Below are 17,555 nucleotides of genomic sequence, written 5' to 3'. Positions count from 1 at the left end.
GAACAGTGCACAAATGAGACCATTGAATGGTTCAAACTGCAATTGAAGCACGTGTTCCTACACGGAAATTCTATAACAAGTCCCAATGGTTTATTTCTATTTGAGCAGATGCCGTTGCTCAAACACAGCATGCGTACCGAAGATTAACCCACATAAGTTGAGTTTAAACAGACAGAAGTTTATAGAAACTAGAAGTAATTGTAAGATAGAAATAACGACAGCTCAGACAGAATACACTGAAACTACTAGAAATCGCATCGAAGCACAGAAATCAGGAACCCGCGATTTTTGGAAAATCTACAAAGTGTAGTAAATAATGTACAGTCAACGATTCACCCACTATCAAACAATCATGAGGTCGTTTGCACGGCAACTGAGAAGGCTAACATGCTTGCCAGTCGGTTTGCCTCAAACTCCACAACCTCAAAATCCACTGACTTTCCTTTTCGGACAGACGCTACACTAGATGATCTGAAAATCACCCCTTCTCAGTAGCATGAAATCATAAAAAAATATTTACACCTAAAAAGCATGTGGACCCGATCTCATCCCGGCTGTGCTATTTAAAAAATGCTCCGCTGAGGTTGCTCCAGTTTTCTCCAAACGTTATAACAAATGCCTTAACGAATTTTGCTTCCCTACCTTTTCGAAAACCGCTTCTGTGGTTTCAAGGATACTGTCAAAAGAACTGACCCATTAAATCATCACCCAACCAGCATCCTCCCGCTTTTCCCCAAAATATTTGAGTCCATAATTAACCAAGCTCTAGTCCATCATCTTACAGCTGCTAAACTTCTGACCGACAATCAATATGGTCTCAAGCAAGCCCGTTCCACAGCAGATATCCTAACTGTCATCTCTGAACGTATGTACCGTTCACTGGACAAAGCAGGACAGGCTAAAGCGGTAGCTCTCGATATGTCTAAGACTTTTAACAGGGTTTTAAACGATGGTGTTCTAAGAAAAATCAGATCATATAATATCACTAGAAGAATGCATAATGTAATTAAATCCTTCTTAAGTAAGAAAAACAATCCAAATTGTCCTAGACGGTCGTACATCTAAACAATATGATATAAATGCGGGAGAACCTCAGGGATCTATCTCAGGAGCTTTATTTTTCCTGATATTCATAAATGACCACCCTGATGAAAAATGTTTCTCAGATGGGAATATTTGATGATGACACTACGTTTTATAACAGGCACGAGGGAAAACAAATGAACACATATCTAAGGAAATAGCAGAACACAAAATGAAGACCTCCAATCTGTATTTAAACTATGTCCGATAGTGAGGCCCTAGCTTTTGGGCTTTGGGGAGTGTGTTGCAGCCCTTTAATTGCCATTGCTCTCAGCTCCACTCTTACCGGAGTGGTAGTACCTGTTAGGGTCCCAACTATGGGTTAAATAGAAACTGACATGAAACAAAAAGTATATTTTATTAAAAAAAATCTTCAAAATAATTACATTCGGCATAAATATCCTGAAATGGGTTGATATGTTGTAAAACAGACCAAACCAACCAATCTGTATGGGAATGGGAATAAAAATGGATGGTAACATTCAATGCTATCAAGACTAGGCTTGTTTCCTTCGATAATTAAAGAAAACTTTCTACAACTAATATCAATGGCCCAAAACACATTGTCTAAAAGTACTTCCTTTAAACTCTTCGGCCTAATGTTCACAGGGAACATGAACTGGAATAGATACATTGAGAGCATTGCCAAGGCTGCGTCAAAGAAGGTGGTCTCTTCCTACCGTTCTATAAATCTACTTACGCCTGAAATTATCTTGTACCTCTTTATTGCCATATTCGCCCATGTATGGAGTAGTGTTGTCACATTCGGGCTGGTGCATCTGCTACTTGTCTCAAACACCTGGACAGGATTCAAAAAAGAGTCGTCAACTGAACGGTCCTGAACTGTCATCTAGGCTTCAGCCCCTGTCCCATCGACGAAATGTTGCATCACTGGGCCTTGTTTGAGGTTAAAAATTAATTAATAATATGGGAGCATTGTCTCATTGAAACAATCTCTAATCCATGTGAGGATACTCTCATGTTTCCCCCTCACTTTACATTCTAATGTGAAGAGGAATGATGTCATGAGCGGGAAATAACCCTGCCGTTTACCCCAACCACTTACACGAATAAATAGAAGGAGGTAATATCTGGGAAGATTATTTCATCTAAACACTCATCATTTAAATGCTTATGAATCCATGTGAGGAAAATCTGAAGTTGTCCATCACATTACACCATGATTTGAAGAGAAGTGACGTCATCACCGGAATGTATCTCCTGCCTATCACCAAACCACCCTACACGAATAAATAGATGGAGATAATATCTGGGAGGAGTGTCTTATTTAAACACTCACCAATCCATGTGAAGATAATCTCAAGTTGTCCTCCGCGTTCTACCTTATTTTGAAGAGAAATGACGTACACCCGAATGCACACATCTCCCTATCTCACATCCATTACTCAAATAAAAGGGAGGAGATAACGTAGGAGAGGATTGTTTTATTTAAACACTAACCGATCTATGTGGGGATACTCTTAAGTTGTCCCCCACTTTACAACATAATTTTCAAAGGAATGGCCTCATCATCGCAAAGCACCCCCTGCATATAGTGGCTTGTTAGAATAAATAATCTGCATGTAAATTTGCTGATGCCTGTACGCGTTTTCCATGCATGTAAACAAAAACTTTACTCGCTATAAACCATGCTTGAATTTCAATGTAATGTGACCAGTAGTTTAAGAGTTTTCCTGTTAGATATTTGCACACATACATACGTCTACTGTTTAATTTATATAGAAGCTTTGACTTAAACTACGCTAGACTTTTTCGTCAAATAACTTATTCAACTTGTGGGTTGATTCTTTTTATATAAGTCTTAATTTCTATAAAATATTTTAATTACAAAAAAAAAAGACTTGTTCATTAATATAAGACAGGCCCTGTTTGTCTGTACGTGCCGAAGATATAAAGTTAGTCGTCCGTTACTGAACGGCCGATGTATATTTATGTACTTTAAAATGTTTATGTCAACTATACATAGGTGTTATTATGCCGATACGGATGTAAAAAACAGAGACATCCGCAACCGCAATTGAACACACGCCGAGCAGTTTATAGGCACATTTTTAAAAAATTGTATATCAATCACTAAGGCAACGCGACGCGTATATAATCTGTTTGCATGAATAAGACTTAAGAAACATCCAGTTTTAAACATACGCGTAATTTGTAAAGCATTAATTTGCCGTATGAAAGATGTTCACTTTTTATTTGTAAAGAGATGACAGGACTATGCAACAGCAAGACTTAGCATGCATACTAAGGGTTGGGCCAAATTTTGGTAGTTCTGCTGGTTAAAGAATATATTAGACTAGACAACCGTAAACCATGATAACCGTAAACCATGATAACCGTAAACCGTTTCATTATTTGTGAACATTTACAATTTAAAACAGATTCAACATTACAGGATTTAAAATAATTTCAAACAAATTTATCGATGACTAGCATTTCGGGCCGGCGTTGCTGGGTTTTTGGATGTGTATGCTGATAAGAAAAAGTCATTTTTTTTAATTTACCCTATTATGCCCCCTTAAAATGTATTGTTTTGAGCTCAAATCGAGTTATTAAGTTAGACCCATGTCCAACGAACCTATATCTAAACTTTCATGTGTTTATACCCAAAATTGTCGAAAGAGTTTGGTAGAGTTCTCAAAGGTTAAATTGTTGAACGTTTACCCTTTAATCGCCCAATTTTTGGCCAAAAACTGATCACAACGATTTTCCCAAATAAGATAGATAGATAGATAGATTAAATTACGTCTCTGCAAATAAAAATTATTATTTAAATTATAGCCTTCATATAATTAAATATTATATTCAGGAACGACTAATTAAATTAATCAAATACGATGCTAGTCGCATTACTTTTTATGAATATCACATTTTGTACAAACTAATGTTTTTTTAAACGAGATAATATTAGATAAACATGTTACATGTCTTTAACAACGTCTGCTGATTACAAATGATGCATACAAACATATAAGGAATCTTTTTAAATTCAAATATATTATATATTGCGAAAAGGTAAATGTATTTCTACAACACAGATGAATTCCTCAAAACTAGAAATAAATCACATTCCTATTCTATTTAAATTAGTAATAAGCAGTAGTTATGGCCGACACGTTGTGCCTAGACCAAAACTTTAGAAACTTATTATGGAGGTTAAAATTACATTTTAATTAAGAATAAAAATATGTAAACGTAACTATAAAACGTTTGTTAGTAATTTTTATAGTACGGAATCGTTATCCGGCGCGCACCAAAAAAAAAAAAAAAATTATTCCTACCTGGAACTTTTTGTTTCGATGTGGAAGTTTTATGGGGAGAACGCTGCGGTAAAATTGTATCCATTGCATTTGATGTCAATTTTGCTTTGGTTACTTTTATGTACGGTGTGCTTCTCCATACATCTTAAAGAGGAATTGAATAGAAAAACATAGTGTATATATATATATATATATATATATATATATATATATATATATACATACATACATATATATGTATGTGTGTATGTGTGTGTACATATGATTGAAAAACCTTCGAGACTATACACAGACACATAGAGACGCACTGCTATATATACTTGTATACATATATATTGTTGAGAAACATCTAATACAATATGCACGTATATATGTGCATACATATGTGTGTGTCTGTGTGTGCCTTTGTGTCCCTGTGCCTTGAAAATTTTAAACCTTTAAACATTTAGATAAAAATTAAAATTATGAAAATAAAAATAAAATTTAAATCCCAATTTACTTCGATATTCTAACAGTCCCCATCGAGCCGCTGTTTTAAGAATCCATTGTAACACAGATTCCCATTCTATGTATTCAACAGTTTGGCAACAATTTGGAACTCCCTTTCTGCTACTTTTTTGTCCTACTTTTAACTTTGGTCTTTTCTAGAATAAGGTCAATAGGCATCTGCCTTTTGTTTTGCTATAATATATTTGTTTCTTGTTAGCTTCTTTCATGACGTGGCTTGACGCCTTGTCTAGGGAGATTATCATAAAATCATATATTCGATTTGCACTACACTGGACCTTTTCGTCAAATACCTTATATCTTTGTGAGTTGATTCTACTCTTGCAAGTCTTAATTTATATAAGGTCCTGGATTTAAACTATATCCGATAGTGGGGCTCCAGTTTGCGGGCTGTGGGGAGTGTGGATCCACCCTTTAATTGTAATTGCTCCTAGGTCCACTCTGAGCCGGAGTTGTAGTACCGGTTAGGGTACCAATTATGGGTTAAACAGAAACCGACTTAAAAAATATATTCTGTTGAAATGTTATTCTTCAAAAATAACTGGATTCGGCATTAAATAACCTGAAAAGAGTTGATATGCCGTAAAACAAATACAACCAAACTAATTTGTATAACATTATTTTAATAACTAAAAGAAAGTGTTTATTAATACAGAGCCTGTCTCTTTTCTCTGTGCGCGACTAAGACATAAATTTAGTAGTCCATCACTGAACGGTCAGTGTGTATTTATGTCCTTTGAACTGTTTGTGTCAATTATACAGAGGTTTTATTTTACTGTTACGGATGTATAAAACAGAGACACCCACACACGGAAATGACAACATGCTGGGTACTTTATAGATACATCTTTATAGATTGTATACACACGACTAAGGCGACACAATGCGTATATATTCTGTTTACACAAATAAGACACAATTTAAATATCCGTTTAAAACACGCGTTAGCTGTAAAGTATTATTTCGTCTATAAAGATGTTCAAATTTGATTTGTAAAGAGATGATATTGACTATGCAATATGTAAACTGCCCATGCAATCCCTGTGTTAGGGAAAAGTTTGTAGTTATTCTGGTTAAAGAATAGATGAGATTAGCCAACCGTAAAAACATGATAACCGTCCCTTTCATTATTTGCGAATATTTAAAATTTACACCGGGTTCAAAAAAATCCAGGTATAAAAAACTTCAATTAAAATTATTAAGGAATTTAATTTGAACGATGATTGATTAAAAATAAAAATTATTATTTAAATTATAACCTTCATATAATTAAATACTATATATGACAACGACAAGCTTAAACACATTAACATTAGATGCACTTTACATTACCTATTATAAACATCACACATTGTACAGGTTAATGTTCTTTTTAAAAGATAATATTAGAAAAATAAAGACAGATTAAAACTACCGGATTTTACAATTACTTCAATCAAAGTGAATAAGGTACTTACTTTATACGATGATGAATTAAAGTATATCTCTGAAAAAAATACTATTTAAATTATAAACTTTATATAATTAATTGAATACTATATTAAAAATTCACAGATTTCAATGCAATTAAATTAGATACACATCACATTACTTCTTAGATATACTAAATTTTGTACGAGTTAATGCTGTTTTAAAAAAGATAATATTAGAAAAATAAGTTCCATTCCATATTTTCAACAACGCCCACCAACTAGAAACAATGCATTACAAAAATATAAGGATTTTTATTAAATTCAAATATATTAAATAGTGCACGAATGTAAATGTAGTTTTAAAACACAAGTGAGTTCCTCATGATTAAAATTAATTGACACACTGGGGCTTTTTTATGTTAAAATTGTATTTTAATGCAGTATGTGTTAGTTTTTTATTTTTTAAATTGTTATCCGGCGCACCAAGAATCAATAAACGGACACCTCATTATAATCCTACCTGGAATTGTTGGTTTCAATGTCGGAGTGGTATGGAAAGACCGCTGCAGTAAAATTTTATTCATTGAATTTGATGTCGGTTTTGCCTTGGTGACTTTTAAATACGTTGTGCTTTGCCATACATCTTAAACAGAAATCAAATATAAAAATGCATTACACAACACAGAAAATATATATATGGTTGAAAAACTTCTGACACTATGTACAGACACACACGCACACACCCATCCACACACACCCACACACACATATATATATATGTGTGTGTGTGTAATAAAATCACTCACACGTACACACACACACACGCACATATATATATATATGTGTGCGTGTGTACGTGTGTGTGATTCTATTACCGTTTTTAGCTTGATTTTGTACATATGTTTACACTAGAAGGAGCGAAATCACGATCCGATAGTTTCTTCAGACATGGCAGACTGAATAAATAAATATTAAATATATATATATATAATAATAATAATAATAATAATTATTATTATTATTATTATTATTATTATTATTATTATTATTATTATTATTATTATTATTATTATTTGGGGTAAACAGTTGCATATGGTCGCTACAAATAGCCATCAGTTTCAGTCAAAGAGACTTCATCAGGCGATCTGGGACCTCTCGACGCCAAAAAGAAAACTTTTTTTGGTGTCGAGATGTTCCAGGTTGCCTGATGAAGTCCTTTTGACTGAAACAGATGGCTATTTGTAGCGATCATATGTAACTGTTTACCCCAAATAATAAAAAATATTTTAGTCTTTTTATTGAGTACTATTTAACAACCTCGTTGTCTTCATTAGTTCTGACTTTTGAAAACCTCATACCTATATATATATAATGTAAAAATAATGATAGAAAAAAATGACAGTACAATAAAAGAAATAAGCTAAATCCAGGCCCAATCTCAAGCAAAACCAACCTGCCTTCCCCTTGAGGCTTGCATTTACGAACATCCGTGGGCTTATAACTATTTTAAATGAAGTTGAAGCATTTCTCCTAACAAACACCCCGGATATCTTAGCACTAAGTGATACTAACCTATGCTCCTCCATCCCCTCTAACTACTTTAACATGCCTGGATATCTCCCACTCCACCGTAAGGACTCTTACAGACATACGCACGGGCTTGGAGTATATATTCGGAACACCTTCCCATTGACTAGAGAAACTAAACTATAACCGAACGATCAAGCTTTTATGTGCTTTAGACTAAACATGCAACATAACATTAGCTACTTTTATTTTCTCTACCGCTCTCCCTCGACCCAGGACTGTACCCTAATAAACAAAGTCTCTGACAGCATAGATACAGCATTTTCCCTCGACACTATGGCACAAGTGCATGTGTTTGGTGACTTCAATGTCCACCACCGCAACTGGCTTGGATTTTCTACTCACACAGACGCAGCTGGTATGACTACATATAACTTCTCTATATCTCATTCCCTATCACAGATGATTACGTTTCCAACCCGTTTCCCAGACCAGCAACAACAATACGCATCATTTCTAGATCTGTTTCTGACCACAGTTCCCGATGACTGCAACTAACGCCCACAGCCCACTTGGGAACGCCGATCATGCAGTGGTAATAGTTGAAATAGCCCTAAACTTTAGAGCCCAAGCTGAAGAGCCACTGCTCAAAACGACGAGATATTATAAAAAGGCTGACTGGGAAGCCATCAGGAATCTCATCAGAGACGACCCATGGCTATATCTTTTAACTTCCTGCTGAACAGTGCGCAAATGAGACCACTGAATGGTTCAAAACAGCAATTGAAGCACATTTTCCCACACGGAAATTTTATATCAAGCTCCACTCTCCCCAATAGTTTACTTCTACTTGTGCAGCCGCCATCGCGCAAACGCAGCATGCGTACCGCAGATTTAACCGACATAAGTCCAGTCCAAACAGGCAGAAGTATATAGAAGACAGAGGTAACTGTAAGCTAGAAATAGCGAAAGCTAAGAGAGAATTTACTTAAACCACCAAAAAACGCATCAAAGCACAGAAATTAGGAACCCGCGGCTTCTGCAAAATAATGGGCAATCAACAATCCCCCCACTATCCAACAATCAATAGGTTGTTTGCTCTGCAACTTAGAAGGCTAACATGCTTGCCACTCGGTTTGCCTCAAACTCCACACTGGAGCCTGCCAACCACCCCCTCCCTGACTTTCCTTTGCGAACAGACGCCAAACAAGACGATTTGAAAATCACCCCTTCTTAGGTGCATGCTATCATAAGAAATCCTGACACTGCAAAAGCATGTGGACCTGATCTAATCTCGGCTGTGCTATTAAAAAAGTGCTCCACCGAAGTAGCTCCAGTACACTCCAAACTTCACAAAAAATGCATTAATCAATGTTGCTTTCCTGCCTGCTGGAAAACTGCTTCTGTAGTCCCAGTTTTCAAGAATTCTGGCGAAAGAACTGACCCAGTAAATTATCGCCCCATTAGCCTCCTCCCATTTTCGCCAAAATATTTGAGACAATAATTAACCAAGCTCTATTCCATGACCTAACAGATGCTAAACTTCTGACTGACCAACAATATGGATTTAGACAAGCCCGTTCAACAGTAGCCATCCTAACTGTAATCTAAGAACGTATATACCAGTCACTGGACAATGCAGATGGGGGTAGAGCGGTAACTCCAATTATATATAAGACTTTTGACAGGATATGGCATGAAGGTCTTCCCAGGAAAATCAGATAATATGGTATCACTGGAAGAATACATGACATAATTAAATCCTTCTTATATAAGAGAAAAATCCAGGTTGTCCTCGACGGTCGTACATCTAAACAGTATATAAATGCGGGAGTGCCTCAGGGGTCTATCCTGGGACCTCTGTTATTCCTAATATTCATAAATGACCTCCCTGAAAAAATTGCCTCTGAGATGGGTATATATGCTGATGACACCACACTCTATAACACACACGACAGGAAAACAAATGAACACATATCTAAAGAAATGACAGAAACACTAGAGGATGACCTCCGATCTGTAGTGGAATGGGGACATAAATGGATGGTCGCATTCAATGCTGCCAAGACTAAACTGGTTTCCTTCAATAATTACAAGAAACCATCACTACCACCAATAGAAATGGTCAATGAATCTATCTGAAAGTACATCTTTTAAACTCCTTGTCCTAACGTTCTCATGAAACATGAGTTGGAACAATTACATCCGCGGCGAAGGTAGGTTCTCTCTACCGTGCTAGAAAGATATTAACGCCTGAAAGTATCCTATGCCTCTATAAGGCCACCATTCGCCCATGTATGGAGTATTGTTGCGGCATTTGGGCTGGTGCATCTACCACTAGTCCCTCGCTCCTAGAAAAGGTTCAAAAGAGAGTCGCCAACCTGATAGGTCCTGAATTGTCATCTAAACTTTAGCCCCTGTCCCATCGACGAAATGTTGGATCCCTCTGCCTTTTCTACAAGGTCTTTAACGGTGAATGCTCTGACGAACTGCCCTCTCAACAATAACACTCCCGCCAAACCCGACAATCAGCTAAATCCCATCCCTTCACAGTAGAGATTGCTAGATGTAAGAGAGCCTTCTACTCCAGTAATTTCTTCTCCCGGACAGCTAGCTTTGGAATTTCCTGCCAGGTCCCTGCTTCCCCAACTGTACTGACATGCAGAAGTTCAAGTGCAACGTGAACCGACAAACTCCCTACACAGTACTCTTGATGCCTATGTCCCTGATAGTCGCCCCCTAAAACAAAGTGGTAATGTGCCTTGTTTGGGGTGAAAATGTAAAAAAAAATAAAATAAAATAATAATAATATTAATTGTAAAATATATCATAAGAGTTATAATTATAACGTTATGTACTAATAATATATTAATAATTATAAAACTAAAATTAAGATAATAAGTGCAATAATAATGATAAGAATGGTAATAATAAAAATAGAATATTAACAATAATAATAAAATAATTATAATAAATTTAAAAAAATGATAATTGTAATAATTTTAATCACAATGATAATAATAAAATAATTATTATAGAAATAATAATAATAGTAAAAATAATAATAAAAATAATATTAATACTACTACTACTTCTACTAGTAATACAAATAATAATAATAATAATAATAATAATAATAATAATAATAATTGTTATAATTATCACAATGGTAACTATATATAGCGAGTAAGTCTAACATGAGTTTACTTTCATTAAATATCAGAACAATTGCATCCGATGCTAACTTGAAGACGTCCAAGTTGTAGTCAGGTGGGAAACAGGGAAACGAAAGAGAATTCCACAGGCGTGCACTTCTCATAAAAAAACTATGTTCATGGAATCTACGTTTTGATTTAGGCACAGATAAAGAGTGGGGTTAATTACTGACAGTGGTTTTAGGTAGACGGGTATTTATCATGAAGGATTGGCGAGGGTGCACCAGAGATTGGAGCTCAGCCGAGCACTTGCCATGGAAATAACGATAAAACAAAGACAGGCTCGCAACGTCCCTTCTGTGGGAAAGGGGTTGCAGGGAAGAGAAGAGAGCATCTCCCAATTAGCCACGAAGTCTATTTTGTACTTTGTCAAGGCAGGATAGTATTTTTTTAAGCTCCAGCCCAGATGTGGCAGTAGTACTCAATCTTTGGACGTACTTGGCTTTTAAAGAGATAGAGAATTGCATCAGTAGTGAGATATCTTCTGGAGCGGTAGAAGGATCCTACCATTTTCCCAGCGGCCCGGGCAACATACTTTATATACGTGTTCCATTTCAGATCAGGAGTAAAGGTCAAATCCAGGAGCTTGTCAAAACATGAAGTCTTCCCAAGACGAGAGCCATCCATTTCAATCGATGCTTTATGAGGAACAGAGCGTTGATGATGTAAAGTTAGGAGCTTGGTTTTAGATGCATTAAAAGTAACCAGCCATCTCTTCCCCCACTGAACGACGCGCTCAAGATCAGAAGAGAGTGAATCAGAGATCGTTGTATTTTACAGCCTTTTATATGTTGCCGTAGATGGTCGATTCATCAGCATAGATGTCAACTAATGAATTAAGTATGTGTTTTGGGAGATCATTGATGTAGATCAGGAAGAGAGTTGGGCCCAGGATGGACCACTGGGAGACTCCAGCATTAAAACAGTGGACATCTGATTTCTGCCCATCAACCACTACTCTTATGAGCCTATCAGAGATAAATGATTTAAGTATTGAGAAAACATTTCCAGTTATACCGTAGCTGGAAATTTTGTGAAGTAGGCCCTTATGCCAAACCTTATCGAAGGCCTTTATATGTCAAGAGAAATTACCCTAGAAAGGAAGCCTTTCTCGAGAGGTTCACTAATCCTATGGGATATAACTGCTAGCATCTCAGCTGTAGATCTAGCAGATCGGAAACCATATTGAATGTCACTAAGGAGGTTATTTCTGCTGAGGTGGTTGACTACTTCTTTATTTAATATGGATTCCAATAACTTACTCATTACACACAGGATACTTATTGGTCTCTACTGGGAGGGGGATGATTTATCACCTGGGTTCTTAAATACAGCGCATACTGACGAGGTTTTCCAGGGTGTTGGAAAGCACTTTTCCTTAAGGCAACGCTTAAACAGTTTTGTAAGTATTGGGGAAAATTCTGGTCGAAGCTTTTTCAACACTATAATTGGTATGCCGTCTGGGCCAGTTGCTTTACTGGAATAAAGGTTCTTGATTAGTTTTGCGACCTCGTGCACAGATATTTGTATGTTGGGTAAGGTGTTTTCTGTTGTAGGAGGAAATACGGGGTGTTGATGCCCTTCGTTGCAGTAGGTAGAGTTAGCTGGAAAGTTCTTGGCGAATATATATATATATATATGCATATATATATATATATATATATATATATATATATATATATATATATGAATGAAAATGTATAAAAAATAATACGATAAGTGTAAAAGCTTATAACTTTTCTTTATTCCTTTTCAGCTGGTGAAGTACAGGAATACAAAATAATGTTATGAAAAAAAATTTTTTTAACTTTTTTACAGGTACATAATTTTCGACTTTCAGTCTTCATCGGTGTAGTGAGAGTATGATACATATATAAATATATCTGCTTTGATGTGTAGGTATATGTATATTGTTACGTAGGCATGAAAATATTGTTAATGTATATGCATATAATATACATATCTAACATTATAACGTTAGCAAATAATATATATCGAGGTATTTGAGAGAAAAAAACACGAATGGGAATCGAAAATATGTACAAATAAAATGTAGTTGCAGTGCCAACTATGTGGGTCGAACAACTTTAAGAGTTGATGGAAGAGTTCAACAAAGCATACCTACCAAAATCAGAAATTGAACATACCAAACAACAGACGTAATTGCCGATACATACGGGTCGTCAAGTATTGACCACCTTATAAAAACCCCCGTATTTTGCAGCGAACTTTAGCACAAATTCTTTTTCAATCCCTAATCTTGCTCACTCATTATTTCGTTTAAAGATCTTGGAGACTGTTCAGGTTCGGTTGAGAAGGTTTTCCCTCTGTAACCAGAAGAAATGCCTCTTGGTTTGAGCGTTATTAGCATCTAGGATACTCGAGTGATATAACGTTGCTGTATTGCAATCGCTTTCCTCCAATTTTTGTTTCTTCCCCATATATAACGTAACACAACGTTATTTTTATTTGTACATATTTTCGATTCCCATTCGTGTTTTTTCTCTCGAATTCCTCGATACAGCTACGATAAAGCGAGGGCGTAACCGGTCAGCTGGCTCCCCATTTTTAAAATTTTTTTATTCTTTTCACCGTGTTAACTTTATTTTAAACGTTTTAATGATGAATTTTCTCGTCCTTTCCTGACTGCATTATATAAGTGTTGTACCCTTCAAAAGAACCACGAAATACAATTTAATATATATATATATATATATATATATATATATATATATATATATATATATATATATTAACAGGCCGCTCGGCATTGTCCAGTTGTCATTACGCTAAAAGATGATATTTTTTACCTTTTGATTATTATATTATATTGGCCACTATATATAGTAATCATATAAAAAAAAATAAAAATGCCACTTTCCACCACCGAGAATCGTTTCCAAAACATTTAGCTTACGATCTACTTTTTCATTTAATATTAAGGCCTGAGCTAAAAATTAAAATATAACCCAATAGCTATTACTTTACGCATGCATATTCGTAATGCTGTCATTCGACTTTCAAACCATTCGATGACGCTCATTTCATTTTTTTTAACTGCGAAAAATTAGAAAGAAAGGATTAAATATATACAGTAGGGTCCAAAACTAAGGGACAAAATTTTAAAACCTAATATTTCTAAGAAATTAGAACTGTGAAAACTGAAATTTTCACAAGTCTTTATCATCCATTATACCATACTATAACTTGAATCATTTGCAAAGGAGAGAAAAAGAATTCTAACAATTATGTATTTTTTTTCAAAATAGTTTCAGACTCTACTATATATATATATATATATATATATATATATATATATATATATATATATATATATATATGTCCGGGGTCTCCTAGCCAGCATTGCAAACCTATCTGAGAAAATAGACCACATCCTGTCTGCACATCCTTCGGCTAACAATCACATCTGTGGTGACTTCAACGTCCATAACCTGGAATGCCTCACTCACTCAAATAAGACAGATGATGAGGGGAGATTCTGTCATGATTTTGCCATTGCTTATGACCTCACTCAGATTGTTCGCGATCCACCCGCGTGCCCGATACTACAGGTCAGTATGCAAGCCTTCTAGACCTTTTTCTCACAACTTCCCCTGAGCTATGTTCATGTTCCGTTCTTTCTCCTTTAGGATCCTTCGACCACTCCGTCGTATCAGTTAAGATAAAAACAAAATGTAATAAGTCCCCAGACGTACCCCTCCACCGTACTGTATACCGATACTCTATGGCTGACTGGGATAGCTTCCGTACATTCATATCTGATCTACCTCAGCATTCCATGACTTGACCGAATGGTTAATTGTTGGCATAGACCGATTCATACCATCTAAAAATTCCAACAAAAACCTAACAGCCAACCATGGTTCTCCCCAGAATGTGCTGCTGCCACGCGCACAGAAATCACTTTTTCCATAGCTACCAACGTAATAGATGCACTGAGACAAAGTTGTTTTCTAGGAACGCCAGTAACCACTGTAAAAGAGTAATAAAAAATGCAAGGGAGCTACATGCTCAGTCCGCTAAATCCAAAGAAGCTGAGCAGCTGCTTGGTTCCCACCAGTTTTGGCAAATAACAAATAAGACCCTGAACAGAAGTATGCGTTCTATCCCAACCATTATCAATGGACCTGAGGTCATCTCATTAGCAACATACAAGGCCAAACTATTTGCCAAGAACTTTGCAGCTTATTCTACCCTATGCGACCAAGGGCATCACTCCCCATATTTCCTCCTATAACACAGAACACGCTAGGTAACATACAAATATATGTGTATGAGGTCACCAAGCTAATCAAGAACCTTTATTCCAGTAAAGCAACGGGCCCTGACTGCATCTCAATTATAGTGTAAAAAAAGCTTCAACCAGAACTTGCTTCCATACTTACGAAACTGTTTAAGCGTTGCCTTAAGGAAAAGTGCTTTCCAACACCCTGGAAAACCTCATCAATATGCGCTTTATTTAAGAATTCAGGTGATAAGTAATCGCCCTCTCAGTAGAGACCAATAAGTCTCCTGTGTGTCATGAGTAAGTTGCTGGAATCCATATTAAATAGAGAAATAGTCAACAACCCCAGCAGAAATACCTTACTTAGTGACACGCAATATGGTTTCCGTTCTGCAAGATCTACCGCAGATGTGCTAACGGTTATATCTCATAGGATTAGTGAATCTCTTGACAAAGGCTTTCTTTCAAGGGCAATGGCTCTTGACATATAAAGGCCTTCGACAAGGTATGGCATAAAGGCCTACTTCACAAGATTTCCAGCTACGGTATATCTAGAAATGTTTTCTCTATCATTAAATCATTTCTCTCTGATAGGTTTATAAGAGTAGTAGTCGATGGACAAAAATCAGAGGCCTGCAGTATTAATGCTGGAGTCCCTCAGGGACCCATCCTGGGCCCAACTCCCTTTCTGATCTACATCAATGATCTCCCTAAGCACCATGCTGATGACACGACCATACGGCAACACATCAAAGGCCGTAAATGACAAAGTTCTCTCTGATTCTCTCTCCTCTGATCTCGACCGCGTGGTTCAGTGGGGGAAGGCGTGGCTGGTTACCTTTAATGCATCTAAAACCAAACTCCTATCCTTAGATCATCAACGCTCTGATCCCTATCTGGCATCAATTTAAATGGGTGACTCTCGTCTAGGAGAAGTCCCATGTTTTGACAAGCTTCTGGGCTTGACCTTTACTCCAGATCTCAAATGGAACACGAACATTAAGTCTGTTTCCAAGGTCGCTGGAAAGATGGCGGGATCCTTATACCGCTCCAGAAGATATCTCACTACCTATGCAATTCTCTATCTATATAAAAGCCAAGTATGTCCAAAGATGGAGTACTGCTGCCATATCTGGACAGGAGCTGCTAAAAAACAGCCTATCCTGCCTTGACAGAGTACAAAATAGACTTTGTGGCGTAGTGGGGGATGACCTTTTCTCTTCCCTGCAACCTCTCTCCCACAGAAGAGACGTTGCGATCCCATCTTGGCTTATCGTTATTTCTGTGGCAGATGCTCGTCTGAGCTCAAATCTCTGGTCCTCCTTCGCTAATCTTTTACGAAAAACACCCGTCTAGCAGAAACCACTGTCAAAAAATTTCCCCACTCTTTGTCTTTGCCTAAATCAAAACGTAGATTCCATGAACAAACCTTTTTTCTTAGAACTGCACGCTTGTGGAGCTCTGTTCCGTCTGCCTGCTTCCAACCTGACTACGACCTGGATGTCTTCAAGTCCAATGTAAACAAATTCCTGATGAACCGCTCCCTTAAGTAGGCATTTTATTAACTCTCCACACTAATGTACTCTACATGCAATAACCCTTATCCCTGAGTGGCTTCCGGGCCTTGATAAGTGGTGACCACCTTGTAAAAAAAATAAAAAACTTGTAAAAAACTGTGAAAAAAAACCTTCTAAACATTTCAAAGTGTTGGCGTTAAAAAAAGTGGGCATTTATAGAATTAGTGAAGCAAAACATTTTTTTAATGGGTCTTTGCGTAAGTGGATATAGAAATTAGAAACTGTCAAAAGTTCTGATTTTATTGAAGCTTAAAAAATGTCACAGGAAAAAACAGCTCGAAGCCATTTTTAAATGATAGTGAGCAACCGAGAAACAGCGACACAGAACAAGCTGATATTGAAGAACATGCTGATACAGCAATTGCAGCTCGACCAGAAGAAGAGTTTGAAGTCTCAACTGCCAGCACTGCCAGTAATTGGTCAGCATTAAACGATGTGTCATCGTGGCAAATTCTTGTGTCTTATTATGTCAGAATTGATATCAAAGGAGGGTGCAAGCCATCCAAGAATACGCAAAGGCCTTTCACGTCGGTTAAAACGCCAGATGAAAACGTTAAAGGTGAATTGTGGCAACTACAATTAGCGACAGGATGCTACGATCGTTAATGGCTCGCTGCCTGACTTGAGGTTGTATTACGTTTACTGTCGGTTATTTGCCAAAGATGGCAAAGTTCCTTTAACGTCTATTTTCGTCACTGGTTTTGAAG

At 36.6% G+C, this 17,555-nt stretch overlaps 1 protein-coding gene across 3 annotated transcripts in view; it reads right to left on the bottom strand.

The window, feature by feature from the left end:
• LOC145276815 (uncharacterized) overlaps positions 1 to 17,555 on the bottom strand; it is a 475,667-nt gene that overhangs the window by 332,068 nt on the left and 126,044 nt on the right. For 2 of the 3 annotated variants that reach the window (XM_080128147.1, XM_080128146.1), the window contains exons 4-5: positions 6,804 to 6,926; positions 4,386 to 4,508 (exon numbers count right to left, since the gene is read on the bottom strand). In XM_080128147.1, coding sequence (XP_079984273.1) covers positions 4,386 to 4,508; positions 6,804 to 6,926 — 246 coding nt within the window. The remainder of the gene's footprint in view (positions 1 to 4,385; positions 4,509 to 6,803; positions 6,927 to 17,555) is intronic. The other variant, XM_080128148.1, reaches the window with a different exon arrangement.

The sequence above is a fragment of the Euprymna scolopes genome, chromosome 5 (assembly GCF_053919585.1).
Source record: "Euprymna scolopes isolate OS-2025 chromosome 5, ASM5391958v1, whole genome shotgun sequence".
In the NCBI taxonomy this organism is placed as follows: domain Eukaryota; kingdom Metazoa; phylum Mollusca; class Cephalopoda; order Sepiida; family Sepiolidae; genus Euprymna; species Euprymna scolopes.
The sequence above is the reverse complement of the archived record's forward strand: the minus strand, read 5'-3'. Positions and strand labels throughout refer to the sequence as shown.